The sequence below is a fragment of the Hyalella azteca genome, unplaced genomic scaffold (genome assembly GCF_000764305.2).
Source record: "Hyalella azteca isolate HAZT.00-mixed unplaced genomic scaffold, Hazt_2.0.2 contig6028, whole genome shotgun sequence".
In the NCBI taxonomy this organism is placed as follows: Eukaryota; Metazoa; Arthropoda; class Malacostraca; order Amphipoda; family Hyalellidae; genus Hyalella; species Hyalella azteca.
In genome coordinates this window covers 1,937-21,969 of record NW_025936200.1, presented here as the reverse complement: position 1 = coordinate 21,969, position 20,033 = coordinate 1,937, and the positions used below count along the sequence as shown (strand labels likewise).

Below are 20,033 nucleotides of genomic sequence, written 5' to 3'. Positions count from 1 at the left end.
TGGGTTGAATTACTACAACAGTAACAACTCATTTAGTAAATGACTTCTTATGAAACACAATGAGCATTCGAAACAACCCTAGTAGTGGAGTGGCAGGAGGTAAATTTATCATATTTATTCGGATTTTCCATCAATTCCGCTGTGTTTGAAAGCACATTGGCGTTGCATTCAACTCAGTTTATCAACGTTGAGTTTGCTCAGAGGAAAGCTCCTCGCATGTACAGCGCCGGTCTGGCCGATATTGTGCAGAAGCTTGCAGATCGCAATTACCATCGATTCTTCCCTAGCGGGAGAAGAAAGTTGTTTGTCCAGAAACTTTTCTCGGAATTTCTACTCACGAAGCCTGCAAGCGTGACCGACCGACTGTTATGTTGCAGGCAAACACAATGCTTGACTGTAGCTTGCAGAAATTTTTGAAGTTGTTGCTTCTACATGAGAATTAAAATACTCAACCCAACATGAAGTTAATTTAGTGATGCATGATTTTTGTAATTGATGCTGTGAACTAAAATGAACAGTCTCTCGTATCGTTTTGTTCCACACGAGAATTCCTGCAACACGAGAATAAATAATTTCATGTCGAAATTAATTTATGAGCAAAAGCTGTGCAATAATCGTAAAACGTTTTGTATTTTTATGATTCCTGTCAGGCACTTACCAATATCTATGAATCTTATCGCGACTGTAAATCTTTCAAATGTGGATAGAGGTGATATTTACGAGAAGTATCATTTTAGTAATGTTTTTATGAAACAATGCTAGCTCTTCATTTTATTGCGGATCAAATTAAATGTTCAGAAATATGAAAGAAGCAAATCCATCCAAATAGCAACGTGCGAAGGAAAAAATATATCTAATAATCTTTATGGCATTGCCTCTAACTGAAATGCAGTGTGTCTCTCGTCAGAATTTTATTTCCCGGCATAAATCAGCATGAGTATTCTGGTATTCCTTAATTAGAGGTCTGGGGATTTTTATGCATGGGTTCTTAACTGCTTCCTGATACCAACAAGGAGGCTAACGCGAGCATGTCCGTGCTGCGGGCCATCTTGCTGGTCTATTTTGAGAGGCCGGATTGCGGAAGGACATCGAGTGACCTAGCGGACCAAGTTAGGAGTGTCTAGCACGGTAGCTAGGATGCGCTCAAGGTGGCCGCTTTTTCGGCCTTAGGTCTAACGACGACCTCTTCAAAAGGCAAGGTTGTCCTACACAGGCGGCCGCATGACAATAATCCTTCGGTCTAACGACGACCTCAAGAAGCAAGATTGTCTCACGCATGCTTCAGTCTGACAAATCACGTTGCGGATCACGCGCGTCCTATGAATGCGATGCTGCTTATATCGTCGTTTAGGATATCAAACGTGTTGGACCTATGTTTTGTTCGATTACGAATAAACATAGACACCGCTGTAAAAATTCACGATCATCAAGTCTAACGACTATTAATTAGACAATTCACTGCAGACGAAAGTTACACATATGACAGGATCACTATTACATGATACGTATTATAAACATGAGATTGATAAGTATGATCTTTGGCAGCCAGAGTGTTACGCTTGTAATTGAAAATTGCATCGTTGAACACAGAGCTTAGCATACATGCCACTTTACTTCACACACGAAGAGAAGCTAAAGTATTGTCAAGTAAGCATAACTGAAATTTTAATATTGATGTGGATGACATGTCTTGGTTAGGGTATGCTGCAAGTGGTCCCTTAGCAGGAGGTACGAAATGTGTCATTTACGCAGCTTAAGTAGGCACAAAATTGCGATTCATGGACGACTAATAACTGTATTGGAGTTTTAGGTAAGCTTGAAGCTCAAGTGCTCGAATTTTTTTATGTTTGAAAATGTATCATATTTAGGTAGGGTCCACAGGAAGATGATGAGCCCAATGGAACCTCGTGAACATCTAAAATAATTCCGCATTAATACTTGCTATTTGATAAGCCAGACGGGCCTATATGGATTATACGTTCCTTCGTAAGTCTTTTTGCTGAGGAGCTTAAAAGTTCCACCATAACTTCTGAGAAGAAATATTCCACGAGAAAGTTTGGTCACAGTCTACATCATCAAGGTTTACATTGTCTACTTCTGTGACAATTTATACCACAAATTTATACATTCTATTGAAGGATTATGTACGTTAGGATCAATTGTACAAATATGTAATTTGAAATATGGATCTCATTTCTGAAGATTCCATTGTTAGTAATGATCATAATGATAATAATATAATAATAATTTTTAATAGAGGTGTCGAAGATGTTGATGTCGGTCGCCGATTCTGGACATTAAAAGAGTTTTCACAGCTTGGTGCGAGTGCCAAACTCGCAATTCACTGCCTCAATATCCATTTAACTTAACCGACTGTCCACCTCGCTGAATTTAACCAAATTTTTTTACGATTTTCTTCTGGTTTTGAAGCCTCAGCTCACTGCCCCAATTTAGATGCTCTGAACTTTAACCACTCAGCGTCGCAAATATAATAATGTAATTATAAAAACTTTCTGTACAGTGTGAGGAAGAAATATGAACAATCCAAATGATGTAAGACTTCAGCAACGTGAAATGACAATATAGTTCTACGTTAAGATAACAGCAAACGAATGATGTATGCGAGTTTCTGTCAACAGCGGAAATGGTTATTCAGATTGTACACCGGAAGGGCAAGATATGGCCAACAGCTCCACACTCGTGCCCCGGTCGACTGTTGAAATTTCTCTCCATCTCAACTGCTTACTTCACGAGCGTAAAGTATCAGGAAATATTGAAAAGTGTTATACTTCCAGATGTGGGAGAAATGCTTGCAAAGCCTATTCTAAAATGTGATCTTGTCAAAGCCTTGACGTCGACGGGAGGCAAAGTTTTAAACACACTCATAATTTTTAAAGGATAAGTTAAGTTTTTGTGTTTTTGTCAGGTGTGCAACATATAGCATCAAAACAAAATTGCCGAAATTTGTTCGATGGAAGAAATTTGATAGGTGACATATACGCATTTATACCTGATCATCGTGTAGCCTGAAATTACAGGTAATAAATTTGTCCAATTGTAAGAATAAGCTTCATACATAAGAAAAAACAAACGCCGTTTTGAAAGGCGACATACATGTACAGCTGGACGATAAATGTTTAAGATTGAAAAACCCCGGCAGTATATTGTAAACGAGAAGTAGCATAGCTCTGTTATATGGTATATTCTTGAAAATTCAAAAGTTTTTATTATTGGTGACATTTTATCAAGTATAGAAGAACAGATCTATTCTCAACTTTCGCAAGTCCATATGCTATATTTCCGTCTCATTCCTCGTTGAGTTTTGACTTTGCGCGCCATAAGTGACAAATTGTTTGTACATCTATAGATGAGTAAATTATCACTTCTCCGGTAGAGGCATGTAACGAGTTACATGCTTGTATTAAATATTACGTTTTTGAGGTGATCGCAAGATGAACAGAGTTGTTCTGAGTCCGAAAGTTGATGTAAAGATGCCTTGTCATTACATTTCATTGCACGGTAGTCGTCCAATGAGTGACAGGGTATGAGGTGCATGCGTGTGAAGGCAATGCTTGAGTCAACGATGAATTGGTTGATCTAAGCATTAATCATAAATAATTGATGCATGAACGAGGTTAATCTATGCCTAACTAAAATTGATCAATTGTAACAATTGAAACCGAGCTTTGCCGATACTCTAGAGATTAAACGATTGAATTAATTACAGTAAAAAAGTTTGTTTAACACTATATTTAAGCTATAACCTCCTAAGAATTTCTGTAAAACAAGAATATCCACAGCACGTCGCGCATTACACTGGTACAATGGACAGTTTCTAACGGCCAGAAGCAAACGGCTGTTGAGATTAGATTCTAGCGTCGTGATCGCCTTTTTTTGCTGTTTCTTCATGTTTTCGAGAAGACGATCTCAGCCATGTACGGCAGTGTATTTCTTTATCATATCTCAACAATAACTGATGCACAGTGTAAATTTCAAACAGATATAACAATAAATAGATAAAAGATTAGACGACGGAAGACTAAACGTGTTGCCTGTCGACGAGGTTATAAAGGCCGAGCCGTGCGCTGTCTAGCTCAGTCCTTGTTTGACCTCAGCTGTGAGAGTATTTCCCCATTTGAGTGCACTCGGCCACAGAAGCATCTACAAAGTGAGCATTTATAGACTACAGTGTTTCTATTCGTCTACTGTAATTAGCAGGTTACATTGCCATTTTCCATATATAATGATTAACACTCGAAAACCCTAATTTCTTTGCTATTTTTGGGTTTCCTTGTGGATATCTCAAGTTCATAATTTTCACGCCGTCTCCTAATTTATATATAATCTTTTAAACTTTAACTGGAGCTTTGAAAAAACCATTGCTCTTCCTACTTACGTAGGCGAGTAGGTAGGCGCTTGTTGTTGATTCAAAGCACCAGCGATTCAAAACACCAGCTGATGCATTCTAGTTGTTCGGTGATTTTAAAGATTCCCAAATAGCTAGTAGGTACTCTGAACCGTTATTTGACGCTAAAGTCTATGACATAATAAATTTAAATTAATTTTGAAATCGTTAATTGTTTTTTCCGCCTTAGTTGTGACCAGGCAGACTAACTAATTCCCGGTTTCGAATTGCATTCTGACAAGAAATTTTAACCTTTTCTATTAAACGTAGTGAAATGCCAGAAAATATTATCTTGAGAAATTTGAGCTAGACCGTTGAAAGATATCTTTAATTCTAGGATTGAAATTAGGGATTTTTTTATTTATTTTTCTATACCTATGTCTATGTGACTCCGTTAATTTTCCTGTGTCTAGGCTGATGATTAAATCTTCAATAAAACAATCATTAGCATATGTAGGCTATGTATGATTAAATCTATGGATTATGCGTGGAAATATGGAATAGTAAGATGTGGCTAGTAAACCTGTTATAATTTCGGCGCTCATTGCTGAGACCCGGCATACTGAAGTGTGATCCATGGTGGTGTGGCGTCTAGGATTAGGAGGAGTCTTTGGGGACTAACGTTCTCTCCAGGCATGTTCGATCGATGCGGTGTGGCGGGGCGAGGGTGTAGAGGCGTTGGCTGCAGATCAATATTTCGCGCAGTGGAGTAGGTTTAGCCTGGCGCAGCGCAGGACGCACTGGTGTTGAAGATGCGCAATATTAGGACTAGCACAAGATCAATTTGTATGTTGAAGATAAAACTTCCTACCTAATTGCTATCTAGTTTGAGGACTAGATTTCTTTGCACGTTGGTTTTTCTTCTTATTTTATATTGTATGTACATTTACATTAGGTTCTCGAGTTAAGAGTTCAATATTCGTTTATTATGATTCGGTATTCTTCCGAACCGAATTTACTAAAAGTTTGCAACAGATAATTTATATATTTTTCATTTACCTAACAAATTTATTATTTCCAATGCGTGTTGACAGACGAGGCGTCAGGCGTGGCGTGTGAACAAAATTCTCTTTCAAATGTTGTTTATAAATTGCTTAGAAAATATACGACCAACTCTAAATAAACCGAGCGCGCTCTTTATTTATATAACCGCATTAGTTTCGTAAATAATTAAGCAATCTGAGAGCTTTCGAGATGTCAATTACATTGTGATTGCACACACAACTCCGCTTCCATGCTCTGATAATACCAACGGCGCGACGTTATACAGTGGCATGTTTGACTGAGTGCTGCGAGGTACAGACTACAGAGGCGAGTCGTTGGCTGTTATGCAAGGAGTTGCACGACCTGAATTCATATCGTGCAACGTCACCTTTCCATTCCTGTCGTGATGGAGCTTTCTTCTTTATCACGCCAGCTTCGAACCCTAATTGCACATGTGCAATAACCCATTGCATATATATATCAATAAAACCCATTGTACTAGAAATTGCATTTTACTCCATTAAGAATGATGTTGCTGGCGAATGCTTGGAGGTTGACTTATGAACGGCTAAACGTCAATGCATTTGGTTTTGCTACCGATACTGGAATCCCAAATGGCTGCAAAAGACACATATTCCTAATTGCCAGGAGGCATTTGGCCTCTGCTTCTATCATGTTTTGATTACTCACTTTGTTCCCCCCACAATCATATTACCTAATGACGTTCGCCGGGGCATTCCGCGACTGAAGCGTTTGCATATCGTGCCATCTTTTGTCCAAGGTTTGCATGGGTCGATAGAACAATTCCATCTCAAGTCGAGCGTGCAGTCATCAAGTGTAACTGTTAAGGGAAAATTACCCAGCAGCTGTCACCATCGGCTGCCGGTCATCATATTGAGAACAGCTGGAACAGATGGTGACGATGTGGTGGCTTACGAAAGTGGGTTACAGACACGCAGACTTCCAAGGGCTTTTCTTGCGCTCGTTCTCACTAATTTTCACAACATTAATCTTCTGCGAAGATATTCCCTTCGAGTCATAGCAAACTTTCTGCTTTTTAATTCATTTTATTCATTTTATGGCTTTCACTTAATATGCAACATTTTTAATTTTTAACATTACCATTTGGCAAGAGAGGTATTTGCCCAAGCAAAACAGCTGTTTGGATCGCTCGATGACCCTGAATCGTAGGAAGCATTGTCGCTAAGCTACGAGGAAATGACCTTTGCGAATGTGAGAGGTACACAATTTTGGCAATGCGACAACGATGCCAGATGGTCATACTCACTTTTTACTTGGGTTTGACATTCAAATTTTACTTACTTGTTTTATAATTAGTATTGAGTCTGATGAATCATAGCTATGAACTAATCTAAATAGGAAAAATACTTCTAATGATTTTGGTTATTATTTGTTAGTTATTTCGTTTCAATCTAGACTCTAATTACAATTTTTTCGCAATGCAACTAGGTTGTTGTAGCTGCTAACATTTCGTTTTTTTATACTTCATCTGCACTTGAATGACAGATTTTCACAAGTATTTTCTTTCGTTGCAGATCCAAAATGTGTGACGAAGAAGTTGCTGCCCTCGTCGTTGACAATGGCTCCGGCATGTGCAAATCTGGCTTCGCCGGTGACGACGCTCCTCGAGCTGTCTTCCCCTCCATCGTCGGTCGTCCCCGTCATCAGGTAAATACATACCTTCGATTTGTACGAGCAGACTTCAGAAGCTTATTGAAATTGATATCATGTTCATCGATTCTATTAGTGTCAAATTTTGATGCATAGCGCAATCAATTTTGTTCTGGTATTACGATGAACTTTTTCTTGCAGGGTGTGATGGTGGGTATGGGCCAGAAGGACTCGTACGTGGGAGACGAGGCTCAGAGCAAGCGAGGTATCCTCACCCTCAAGTACCCCATCGAGCACGGTATCGTCACTAACTGGGATGATATGGAGAAGATATGGCATCACACTTTCTACAATGAGCTCCGTGTTGCCCCCGAGGAACACCCAGTTCTCTTGACTGAGGCTCCTCTTAACCCCAAGGCTAACCGTGAGAAGATGACCCAGATTATGTTTGAGACCTTCAACACCCCCGCCATGTACGTCGCCATCCAGGCTGTGCTCTCCCTGTACGCCTCTGGCCGTACCACCGGTATTGTGCTTGACTCCGGTGATGGTGTCTCCCACACCGTGCCCATCTATGAAGGTTATGCTCTCCCTCACGCCATCCTCCGTCTCGACTTGGCTGGTCGTGATCTTACCGATTACCTCATGAAGATTCTCACCGAGCGTGGCTACACTTTCACTACCACCGCCGAGAGAGAAATTGTCCGCGACATCAAGGAAAAGCTTTGCTATGTTGCCTTGGATTTCGAACAGGAAATGACCACTGCTGCCTCTTCATCCTCCCTGGAGAAGTCCTACGAGCTTCCTGACGGTCAGGTCATCACCATCGGTAATGAGAGATTCCGTTGCCCCGAGGCTCTCTTCCAGCCATCTTTCCTTGGTATGGAATCTTGCGGTCTTCACGAGACAACCTACAACTCCATCATGAAGTGCGATGTCGATATTCGTAAGGACTTGTACGCCAACACTGTTCTCTCCGGCGGCACCACCATGTACCCTGGTATTGCTGACCGCATGCAGAAGGAAATCACTGCTCTTGCTCCCTCGACCATGAAAATCAAGATCATTGCTCCCCCTGAGCGCAAATACTCCGTATGGATCGGTGGCTCAATCCTTGCCTCCCTCTCCACCTTCCAGCAGATGTGGATCAGCAAACAAGAATATGACGAGTCTGGCCCCTCAATCGTCCACAGAAAGTGCTTCTAAATCCCTTCGAACCCTTCTCTCCCTCGTGATTTCCGTACTTTCTCGTATTACTTTTCACTGCTACCGAAGTTGTGATTTATGTCGTGTACGTAAGAAGAGTATTTAATAAATTATGTCATAAGTAATTTGAAACGATTTTATTACCGTGTTTCACTTTGTTTCCGATTGCTTGGAGCCCTCAGACAGGCTGACTGCTTCCTACGGCATTCTTGGACATATCGAGTTCCCCATAGTTCCACTTGTAAATGGTCGACTTTCCAACTGAAATTCAGCTGTTCATTGGAAATTGGGCAACATGATTTTAACTACGAAAGAAAATTTCAGCAATCGTGTAAATAAATTAGATACTTGATACTTGAACTTAAATTAGATAATTGTTTACGTGGATTTGTTTTATTCATTCTACAGATCTGAAAATAAATATTCCTGTCTTCCTAATTGGTAAATACATCTCGGATAAAACCTGATTAAAAACAATCTAACCCCTAAAATGTACTGAAAATTCTTATGACTAAAGAAGGGTGATAGAATGTTATATGAATTGCTACAACATTTCTCCTTCGAAGTGATTTTGAGAGAATTGTTCAAATTGTTTACGTAGAATGATCGGCACACATGATTCATAAATCATCCGTTTTAACTAGCGTAGCGACGGAAATCTTGCATTACTGATAAAGAGATCGGGGGCAGACAGCAAACGGTTCAACTCAGAAGTGAACGTGATTTTACAACGCGGTGCCGCTCGCGAACTTCGAAGTTCTTTGAGGATCTCCATTAGTTGTATTTGCTTCCGAGATTCACGGTCAAGTTTGATATAACGCTGGGCATTATTGAGAATTTCATCGGCCAAAAGTTCTCAACTCTAAAGTACTTCAGGATTTCCCATAACTTGACATGTTTACCGGGAAATGGGCTTACCTTGGGGTCCAGTAAACATGAATAGGTGTAAGAAAATGCAAACAATTGCTATGAGAAAATATTTATTATCATTGATGCGATATGGAGGGAAACCGTCCACCGTTTATAATGGTGTTTACATACCAGCCATATCAATGTTGATACTTTAGTAGGTCATGTTTGACTTGTATCACATTATAGAATGCTGATGGCTACAAGACCATCACCTCGAAAATCACAATTGGAAAATGATTTAGCTCTTGAACACACCAGGCTGTTGCAATCGCTTAGAAATAAAAATGTTAGTGGCAGACAAACTTCGCCATTCGCTCAAGCGAGTAACGAAGTTTACAAATTTCGTAACTCGGTAAAAAAACTGCAAAATGCCAGATGTAAAAATTCATTTCCAATGCTCCTGATACAAATGGCTCATAACCTTGATAAAATTAGTTAAAAAACTCCATGCCGGGGAAGAAGAGAACACCTCCTGGGAAAACGAACTAAATACTCGAGTTGAGAAAAAATACTTGTTTTAGTGAATGAAGTAGCGAGGGCAAACACAACGAAGAAAATAGCTCATTGTGAAGGTGGGGGACAGTTGGTCTTACTTATTAAGGAGACAGTTGGTCTTACTTATTAAGGAGACAGTTGGTCTTACTTATTAAGGAGACAGTTGGTCTTGCTTATTAAGGAGACAGTTGGTCTTACTTATTAAGGAGACAGTTGGTCTTGCTTATTAAGGAGACAGTTGTTGGTCTTACTTATTAAGGAGACAGTTGGTCTTACTTATTAAGGAGACAGTTGGTCTTGCTTATTAAGGAGACAGTTGGTCTTACTTATTAAGGAGACAGTTGGTCTTGCTTATTAAGGAGACAGTTGGTCTTACATCGCCAGGGTTAATAGAATAAATTGAAAACGGATACTTAATAATTTTTTTTCAAATGCGAATAAAAAGCTTACGATTAGACGTCAGCTAGAGACTATTGAGTTGCATAACCATGCAGGGAGGTTCGATCATTGCACAATAATTCACTGACCATCTATAAGAGCAGCCCAGAGCTTAGGCAGCGCAGCATTAAACACTCCTGATAAATCGATGTCATTAATAACAGTTTAAAATGTGAAGAAAAACAAACAGAAAATCCTCGACCGTAAATGCTTAAAGCTAATACTAATAAAACACTGTTAAATAATTTACTAAGTTATAAATCAATTATGTTAGGTACGGTAGTTATTAAAAACGAATGAAATGCAAGCTGAATAATCAGACGGGTAAGCTCACGACTCTATCAACAATGTAATCTCAATAGTATCCATGATTTTATCATATGCGTTATTTAACATTATTTATGATTTATAAATACCTTATCAGACATAATCTATGATTTATCACCATATGCGTTAAATATACAGTATTTTTTATTCAGAAATACGTAATCTATGAAGATTTATGATTCATCTTAAGCGTACTCTAACATTACTTATGATATTTAGTACGAACAACACGACATAAGCAATGACGAGAAGATAATGTTCCGTATTGGTAGGCTTACAATTTATTCTCGAATGATCTCAAGTCTGAATTACTGACACTGTAATCATCCATCAGGATCTGGCGTTGGATCCTGTTGTGTAGTTCGTAACTAAACTCACGCCCACGGCGTAAGTAATAAATAGAAAGTAAGTAATAAATAGAATAAATCACTAGCTTAATAGTTATAATGAGTACAAATAGTAGGTAGCAAATGAAATGAGAATCTAAACATAAAAGAAGGAGACAGGCTTTCCTGTTGTTCTTTGCTCTTGAGATATCACGTAGTTATTGCCGCGTCCCGTTGCCCGTAGCACGTTTACGTCACTGTCCGTAGTGAGCCTCCAGCGACCCGTAGGATCTAATCGTGACGGTCCTCGTTGCTCTCCTGCTGTCCGTAGTAACGTCGCTCGCCCGTCACCAACTGATAGTGACGACGCCCGTCCAGATACATCATCGCTTCTGTAACATAACAATCACAATAAACTGTGTAACTACAAACTCTCAATACAAAAACAAATAATTTTTATCAACTGAACAAACGACTGAGATCGAATAAAACCTCTATGACTGATACAAGAAATTATAAACAATAATATGAGTCTTATTTGTGTACAATCCTGTCAATCCTTCTTTGACATGGGCTAGTAAAAAAAATTGCATTATAAGGTATAACGAGCCATTGAAATGCAGGGACCTTACTTCGCCTTCCTCAGACGCTGATTGCGGCGGTTGTATTAAAAGGGTAACTAACCATCACCGCAAATGTGAGACTAGATAACCCTCATTTGCTGTCTCTCAAACAAGTTCCAATGAGCGACTGTGACCCTGACCATGATAGGTGCAGGGCAGCACGGGCGGCACGGCGGAGTCTGCAGCGAAGGTGAAGTGGAAGATGTTGGTGAGGCTGAGCGTCTGGGTCACAGGGTCCATCATGCTGGCCTTGGTGCTCACCTGCATGTGCTCACCGTCAGTGTACACCACCTGTACAAACATCACAGAGAATTTTAAATTTCAAAATCAAAACATTGTGATACAGCATAATTTAGCTTTCAATTCAATGATCCTGTCGATTTCCAGGCATTCTTAGCATTTTGAAATAGACGCGCAAACACGAGACTGCACGAGTGTTCTTGCAGCGGCTTTACTTTAACGTCAGCCAGTCACATACTGCTTTCCAAGCTAAACCATCAATTACAAATGATAAATCTTCCGATACGTGCGACCGATTAAATGTAAATCATAAGTGATAAATCGGCCGCTAAACCCGCTACGTGTACGCAGGCAGTTAAGTTAATTTATAAAGTCTGGCTTCTGGATGTCAGGAATGTACTCGAATTGACACTTTGATTGCGGGACTCGCCTGAGCGTTGAGGTAGAGCAACGACCCGACCTCCACCGGCCGCGTGAACACCACGTCGTCTATGTGGCTAATAGTGCACCGCTGTCCGCTGCAAAATGAAATAATCATTATAATGACTATTCTTAATAGGTATCAACGACATGCATTGCTGGTGGACAGACTTGTTGGAAGGAAAGTTGTAATACAATTGGTTAGGTGAGGTCTAATTTGGTTGGCGGCCTCAAATTGAACGTGAAAAAGTTGGGAGAAAGGAATGATATTGAAAATTACATGAAAAATAATATACAAATCTATAATAAGCCTTGCGCATCTTTACGAAGTCGCCCTCCACTAATGACAAACCTGTGAACCAAAGCGCTGGTCCAGGCGAGCTCGATGGCCTTGCGCATGATGAAGCCACCGAAGACTTTACCGAACCTGTTCCGGTGCTGCAAACAAAATTACGTCACTGAGCATGCTTGTATTAAAGTTAAACTCAGACTTATTATTTTATTCTTATAAAAAAAAATTTGGTCAAACAGATAATGAAAGGATTAAGGATACTCGTAAATTGTAAAGTTTCAGCTTTTAGACTCGAGAACTCCAAAACGTTGAATATTTCTATACAAATGATGACATAATATAATTGATGCAGCTCTTATTCTATTTGCATTATTAACAGATATGTTATGGACAACTCCAAACCGTGTTGTCTTTACTGCCGACAACGCGGGTTTGGCCATATGTCACATGCCACATCACCTGTACCATGGGCAATGGAAGGTGTTCTCTGGAAGGTGTATTCCCTTCTTCCTTATTGCTAAATCTTTTTTGCAAGTTTTCTTTTAGTAGTGCTTCTCATTTACCAAGTGCTTCTGCCTAACTCATATTCGCACCTTTGCTTGATCTGTTCCGACCTGATGACGTTACGGCTTCCAGGAATTCGAGACAAGGTTTTTGACTCGCAAGAGAATTCCAGATCTGCCTGCCTCCCGCTACTACATTGTTGACTGGATTTGCACCGCCTGCAGCTAAGAAAACTCTCCTTTGTATACTAGAGTTCTGTGAACGGTGGAAGTCGTTTACTGTCAACCGCGTTCATTTTATTAAAGTGCATTTATTTTTTGCACATACCTGAGGTGTAATTGTACAGCGACATCTGCAGTAATCATATCAGTAACATTTGAGTTCAATCTCACCGCAATGGTAATGATGTTGTGAGAGGTCATATCTGAGCGGCGGTGAGTCGGTTAGTCAGTTGTGTCCCGCCAGCCCTGCAGTGAGGTAACCACCTAAGCTCACTTCGCTTTGCTTTACTGACTCTAGCGATTTTTTACCCTAACGTGATGTCGTGTGGCTGTTCTTTAGAAGCTTTATCAAACAGTGTAATGATCATGAACGTCTGTTTGCTGGTTCTGAAATTTTAACCTTCACTTTTTTTAAATATTCTCCGTTGACGTCCCCGGAAACTCGTCCGCTTAGGATATGAACGACCCAACCGTCCGTCGTCACAAGTGTCAGAGCCTTTGATGTTCCTAGTACCTTACCCATCTCTTCTAATATCCGTTTAAACGACCTCCATCCCGGGCATATCTGACAAACTCCCTAGTTATCTCCAACGCCAAGACCTGAAAACCCAGAGACTATTGCTCCTCTTACGGTCCCATCTCTCTCATTTGAGATATTTCCACTCTTCCAAATCGCAGACTCCCTCGCCTCGTCGCAATACGGCTTCAAACCAATCTCGCACCGGAAAAAGCCAGGCTTTGACAAAAGACGAACGTCTTCCTGCAGCGTGGCGATGCCATCGACTTATCACTGTCGTAAAATCCTGGAAGTCACATGAGATACAATTCCTTCTCCCCCTTACGTAAAGCCACTGCTATTAAGGCGGGTTAGACATTTTGAAGGTCTTTGCAGGCACCATATAGGGCTTCCCTAAGTAGGACATTACGGCCGCCTGCAGGATCATTTAGCATCCCAATTCTAAACTAAGCAGCCCCCATTTGATCCGCTGTTATCTCGCGTACCGCCGTTGCGAGACTGAAGACCATCTAAGCTCTGCCTTGAATCTTGCCACCGGCTTATGCTTATGGAGATGTAAAACGTTCCGTTCGTAGGAAAAATGTTTCCATAGCACCTTATCACCTACTATCGCTTCAAAGGAGACTTTAGGCTTCCCCTACCCTTCCGCTCAGCTCTTCTGCAGTCACGGTCGAACCACTGCAGCTCACTGGTATCCTCCACGTTTATGGTAAGGATCTGCCGAACCCAGATCCCCTAGTACCACTTGTCCTTAGTACGGAGACCTATTCTAGTCCACTTCCTGCCCTCAGTCTGAAGACCTTCTCCAGTCCACTTTACAAGTATATTGTAAATGCTTGCCTTACATTTCCCGTCGTCTCTTCACTGTGGGACAGTCTTTCTGACGGCCTCCCTCTTTGCATCCGCCAAAGTCTCTCTTCTCCGACTGCCCCCTCCCCACCTTTGCCACATAAACCGCTTTTCACAAGTGCTGGATCATCAGCACGCACAACAATGACATAGAAAACGCAAACTAGATGATTACGTTAAATCTATACTATCTAGGTTGTTAATTTAAAGATCTTTACCCTCTTAGTGCAGAAAGTTGAAACGATAACGTATCTTAATGCCCGATAAGTATGTGTAGGATCCTGGGATGTACATTCGAGCCAAGTCACAGAACAAATTTTTATCGTTGTACAATTTTTTCGGTTTTCACGCGACACAAACACGAAAGGAATTTTATTTTCCATCTTAAAATTTTTGCCTGGAGATATCATTAAAAGTAATCTTGATTTACCTCAGGATGACACATGATGATGTTCTTGATCTTTGTTTCGGAAATCCATCGTGATCCTTGGGGCTTTCTCTTGGGGGCGAACTCGTGCTGCTTGGGGTTCGACATGCTCAAGAAGAGCTCGTGAACCAGATTTTTTTCTGTAAAATATTATAGAAATGTAAGCCTTAAAATGATTGATGGTAAAAAATGTTGAGCAGGATAAGATTATAATATAATTGTCCCCTGACGTATGTTTTTATCACGTAGCATTCAATTATCTAGGTCGGAATATCTTTCATCTATTATTAACCATCACAACCACAGGAGAGTTTTCAATTTTCCATAAATTCAATTTCATCTAAAAGTTACGCGTGTCCAACAGTTGAGATGGCGACATAAGAGATCACAAATTTAAGCGAGAAGATCGCTCGTTAGCGTTATTCTATCCTATAACGACAGCTAATCAGCTTAGGCGAATAGTATTCCATAGCTGATATACTGACAAGTTTTAGGACCGTTCAATAATCATATCATGAATACATTTGTGATGCTGACGTCGGAAGATTGGTAAACAAACCTGTCTCGTTTGGAGGTTGCTTGAAGAGACTCTCCTCCTTGACAATCTTGCGGGAAAGTTTGTTAAGGACTCCTTGTTCGAATATCTTCTTTTCTTCCTCTGTGTTGGGCACAAGTTTGTTGATGATAGCAGCCCCTTGGTTCAGGGGGTCACGGGCCACAAACACGAAAACGGCAGTAGTCACCTGAATACAAAACAGAGATCGAATATGAACACGTCAGTCATAGACTGAACAGTAGAGCAGATGATCTTACATTCAAAAATCACCGGGCAGTCGTCACCTCCACAAAACATTGACTTGCCTAGAATGTAATACACACAAGTTGGTGGACATCTTCTTTTGGAACAGATAATATCGGTGCCGAAAACAAACGCATTGATCATCTCACATGGCGCACTGTGGTGAGCGAAACTATGTAAATTACCAGATTAATAGCACTACGAATAATTCTAGCTGATAGCTAAATACCTGACGGCTTTACTAATGACCATGTGAGTACAAATACAGAATTTTATTCAACTCGTGGTTACCTCTGATAGTGAACGCAGGCTAAATTGTATGCTGTAAAAAATGGCTAAATACCCGTATGACGGTATGCCGTTTGTTGCCGAATAATTCAAGCACGCATGAGAATTTTTTAGTAAAACCATATCGATGTTAATAGTTAGTTTCATAACATAAAAGACTTTCCACAATGCAAGAACAAATCTTACTTTTTTCCATGCCCCGTCTTGAAGCTGATCAACATGTACAATCTGGAAAAAATTAAACTGTCAGCAAACAGTTCAACAATCAACTAATTCAAAAAATTTTCTATTGTTTTCATAAGAAAAAACAAAATTTAAAGCATCACTGCCATTGAGCAGAAACTATTTAAGCCCTAGCAGCTTATTGCTACAATTAAATCAACGTTTGGTGTTGGCTACACTAGCAAATTAGCCCAACCCTGATCTTACAGACACCCAAAAGCCACGGCAAATGAATCCCTTGCAATTCTCACAGTTTCAATGGAAGAAGTGCCGGTCCAAGAGACGTGTCCTGAGATGCGGATGTCGTGGTTGGGGTCGAGCTTAACTCCTTTACAGAAGTCCATGCGGTCCATCATGCCTGTGACGATGATGTAGGGGCTGGGCAGGTCAGGGTGCTCCGCCTGCCTAGGGTTGTGCACGTGGCGGTAGCACAACCAAGCTAGTTGTGGTATGAAGAATGTCATCAGAACTTTTGATGCTTTTTTAGTACAACAATTAACAAAAAATATTCAATAATAAAAGCTATCAAAATTTAATTGTTGTATCATGACCATGGCTGAATAAAATATGAAAAACTTTTTTTACTAGACAAAAATCATACAGCATCAGATTAGAATACAGAATGCTCAGCTAACTATTTGAAATAGATTCATGCATATGCATACCTGAGAACACATCAAGATCCTCAAGTAGACGGCCAATTCTGACACCTTCATTGAAGGTAATATACTTTTCACGAAGGCATTTGTTGGTAGATAAAGGAATCACAGCACTGTCCCAGCTATCCTGCAATTTATTGCATCCTTGATCAATATAAAAACTAATATACATGTTCCTATAACGTAGAAACCAATCATTTCACATTTGGAAAAAAAGGTTCTAGGTGAATGTGCATCAACTGTATTTTGTGTTCATTGTTTAACTGTATTTAGTGTTGTATGCAATGGGATCTTCAGCAAATTACAATGGGTATACATCCAGTATAGACCAATGGAAACACAGATATGATATATGGTGAGATATCAGCAAATTAATTAGATAGTAGCATCTAAAACATTTTCATCTTATAGCTACTGACCGACATGGTTCGAGTAGGTAACTCATCTTGAGACTTTGGTAACAGCTTGAGTAGCTCAGTTCTGTCAACTGTGGCAGCTGAGTAGGTGGAAGATGCTCCTACCATGCATGTAAACTTGTCCACCACTACAACAAAACAGGAAATTAAGGGAAAGTTTGATTTTTACAGCATCAACTTCAAGAAATAGAAAGACTGAGATTTATTGGTGATGACTGCCAACATTCATAATAAAATACTGTATATCACAATTTTTTATTGATAAATGAAATAATTAACAGGCAGCAAGTTTATGTTGGTCAAGGGATGAAAAATTAGTGAAAAATTTACTTAATAAGTGTTCATTTTGTTTATCTCCATAAAAATAATTTTATTTCATGGTTCTTTACTATATATGTGTGTATCAAATCTTTCCACCTTGCTAATATTTATTCTTAGAGTTGCTACATAACTTATATCTGCTTAAAATAGTCAAATAAACAACTGTATTAGTTAAATAGTGAACAATTCAGAAACATGATACTTACTATCTCTGACAGTCTTTGTTGGCATTGCATTTTGGGCAGCAGCATCTCCTAAACTTGACCTCTGAATTATTACATGATTCCCAGGGAAGAGAAAACCATTCACAGAAAGTCCCCTAAAACAAAAAGTGAACCAATTATACAAAGTGAACAAGTTATACATATGCAAAATATAAATCTCTATATTAATGATGAGCAGCTGCCTGATTTGATCTTTTCAGTATGGCAAGGGAAACTAACACGAAGAATACTGTAGGATACAAGAATTCATATAGCATTAAAGTGGTACAAATTTTCAATGACTCAATCTAAAACTTACAAATTTAGATAATAAAGAAGTATGTTTGTGTTTAATTAGAGTATACATACCTTGTAGTGCATCCTAATGCTGCCTGAAATGATTTAAACAAATATCTGACTCTCATTTCAGTCTACTTTAAGAACTGGAGCAGACCTGTGGAGTGTGGACTGACAAAGTGCATTAGTTACAGCAGATTTCAGAACTATGGGATCTGTTATTTTTCTAGGTGTAAAATGTCAGACTTTAAATTGATCTTTACTGCAAACTTTGCAATGTGTTAGTATTTTTTAGCATCCTTCCTCACTAGTTGGGAAAAGTCCTACTTTTTTCTGAAATATCACAGATCTAATATAATATCATTTCAATAGGAATGAAATCTTGTGGCTCTAATGACATGTATTTTTGTTTGTTTGAAAAAATTGAGGTTTGCACTTCATAAACATATCATTTCATGAAATTTTCAACTTCCGCTATCTGCAGTAGGTACTCAATGCTCCTGCCATAATATCCTGCAGAATGTCATGATAATGAGTCAACCCAAAGCGTTTTGATGAAGCTGGCATACTTGCAGTCATGTCAGAGCAGTCAGACTGCATTACCCGGTATCTCGTGTTCAGTTTCAGTTAAAGTAAAGACAAATGTTACTGATTCTTTTTGACTGTTTCTAGGGTAAAATTAAAGATTTGAGGTAACACATGCACAGGACTTTGTAAATGAGTGGCCACAGAACTTCATGGCCAATGATGGCCAAGATATGGAATTCATGGCTCAAACAAATGGAATCACAGCTTGCAAATCCATAAATCCACAGCTTGAAAAATCCAGTCAGGGTTCAAAGAATAGATATTTTCTTCGCTAGCTTCCTCATTGAGCTGGTAGAGATACAACTGAGAAATAAGTCAAATTCAAAGTCTCAAATGAGATTTTTTACTCAAAAGCAATGCAGCTTTGTGACTTCTCCATAACATATTAGATATTATGTTAAAATTTTAATATAGGCATGATTTTTGGAAAAAAAATTAATAATTAGTACAGAACTTTCTTTGGAAATTCCTTGCATCCAATATTAATTTGGAATCTTTACAGACCTGTTAAAAGTGAAATTTTTCAACCAATTAACAAAAGCAATTGTGACATTTGAGTTATGTCTACTGACACAGACCATCTACCTACAACATTTAATCTTCTACACAAATGGGGTAACAGTGTGCTAACCCAGCATTTACAAAGCAATCAAAAAATGTAAAGTATCAAGGAAAGAAAAAGGCTAGAACCAAGAAGGATGTGGAGCTTGCAGAAAGTGGCATTATTATGGAACTTGCCTCTCACATGAACATTAATTTAGCCCTAAATCCACTCAAGAAGGATGCCACAAGGGTGATTGGTGAATGAATGCAACATCAGAGAAGTGTGCATTGAAGATTATTGATTAAGTCAGAGATTGAGCCTCAACTTTTTACAGAAGAAAAATGAATAATAGTAATGACAAATATGCACAATGCTGAGATATAATTACAATTTGCAGCAATCTTGGAGTGAAAGATGGAGGAAAGTAAGCCAGTTGACTTTCCTTTGTTGAAGATCTTCAGCATCACTCTTCAACGGATACCGGCACACGTACCGATTCAAAAAATTATCCCTCCAATGGAAAGATGGATTGACTGCAAGGGATGCATGCCAGGCAGCCAGACCAACTGTGCAGAGTGGATGAATATTGCAAGATCTTTGGCGACGCTTCAGTAGCAAAATTTACGCCTTCAGAAGATCTTGCCGACACATTTAGATTGAAATTCTTGCATTTAATATATTTGTCAGTCTTTGGCCAACTATTTTAAAAAAAGTAAGGTTTCCGGTACGTTGGATGGATCAGGATGCAGTGAAGCTTGTCCAGAAATCAGTTACAATGAGTTCCCGCCAAAAAAATGTAAACATAAAGTTTACGATTACGCAGTTGCAGACACATCAGAGCGGTCAGACTGCATTATCACATGTTCAGTTGACACTTG

At 39.4% G+C, this 20,033-nt stretch overlaps 2 protein-coding genes across 2 annotated transcripts; one reads left to right on the top strand and one right to left on the bottom strand.

Annotated features, from left to right (window-relative positions):
* Window positions 1-4,087: 4,087 nt before the first annotated feature.
* On the top strand, window positions 4,088-8,614 carry LOC108669732 (actin-5C). The gene is made up of 3 exons (XM_018157137.2): window positions 4,088-4,168; window positions 6,946-7,078; window positions 7,223-8,614. The coding sequence occupies exons 2-3, from the start codon at window positions 6,953-6,955 to the stop codon at window positions 8,225-8,227; spliced, it is 1,131 nt and encodes a 376-aa protein (XP_018012626.1). The 5' UTR covers window positions 4,088-4,168; window positions 6,946-6,952; the 3' UTR covers window positions 8,228-8,614.
* A 576-nt stretch (window positions 8,615-9,190) lies between these two features.
* Window positions 9,191-18,216, bottom strand: LOC108669731 (acyl-coenzyme A thioesterase 9, mitochondrial-like). The gene is made up of 12 exons (XM_018157136.2): window positions 18,096-18,216; window positions 17,730-17,842; window positions 17,206-17,330; window positions 16,793-16,913; window positions 16,379-16,566; window positions 16,092-16,133; window positions 15,378-15,561; window positions 14,822-14,958; window positions 12,361-12,446; window positions 12,019-12,106; window positions 11,489-11,639; window positions 9,191-11,117 (listed from the first exon to the last, which is right to left on the bottom strand). The coding sequence occupies exons 1-12, from the start codon at window positions 18,149-18,151 to the stop codon at window positions 11,017-11,019; spliced, it is 1,392 nt and encodes a 463-aa protein (XP_018012625.1). The 5' UTR covers window positions 18,152-18,216; the 3' UTR covers window positions 9,191-11,016.
* Between the last annotated feature and the right edge of the window lie 1,817 nt (window positions 18,217-20,033).

What these genes read in the sequence shown, in the direction of transcription:
- LOC108669732 (XM_018157137.2), top strand. Translation starts at nt 6,953, where the DNA reads ATGTGTGACGAAGAAGTTGCTGCCCTCGTCGTTGACAATGGCTCCGGC. An exon ending in TCGGTCGTCCCCGTCATCAG is followed by an intron (nt 7,079 to 7,222) that starts GTAAATACATAC and finishes TTTTTCTTGCAG; the next exon opens with GGTGTGATGGTGGGTATGGG.
- LOC108669731 (XM_018157136.2), bottom strand. Translation starts at nt 18,151, where the DNA reads ATGAGAGTCAGATATTTGTTTAAATCATTTCAGGCAGCATTAGGATGC. An exon ending in GCAACCTCCAAACGAGACAG is followed by an intron (nt 14,959 to 15,377) that starts GTTTGTTTACCA and finishes AATATTTTACAG; the next exon opens with AAAAAAATCTGGTTCACGAG. An exon ending in GCTGCCCTGCACCTATCATG is followed by an intron (nt 11,118 to 11,488) that starts GTCAGGGTCACA and finishes GTTATGTTACAG; the next exon opens with AAGCGATGATGTATCTGGAC.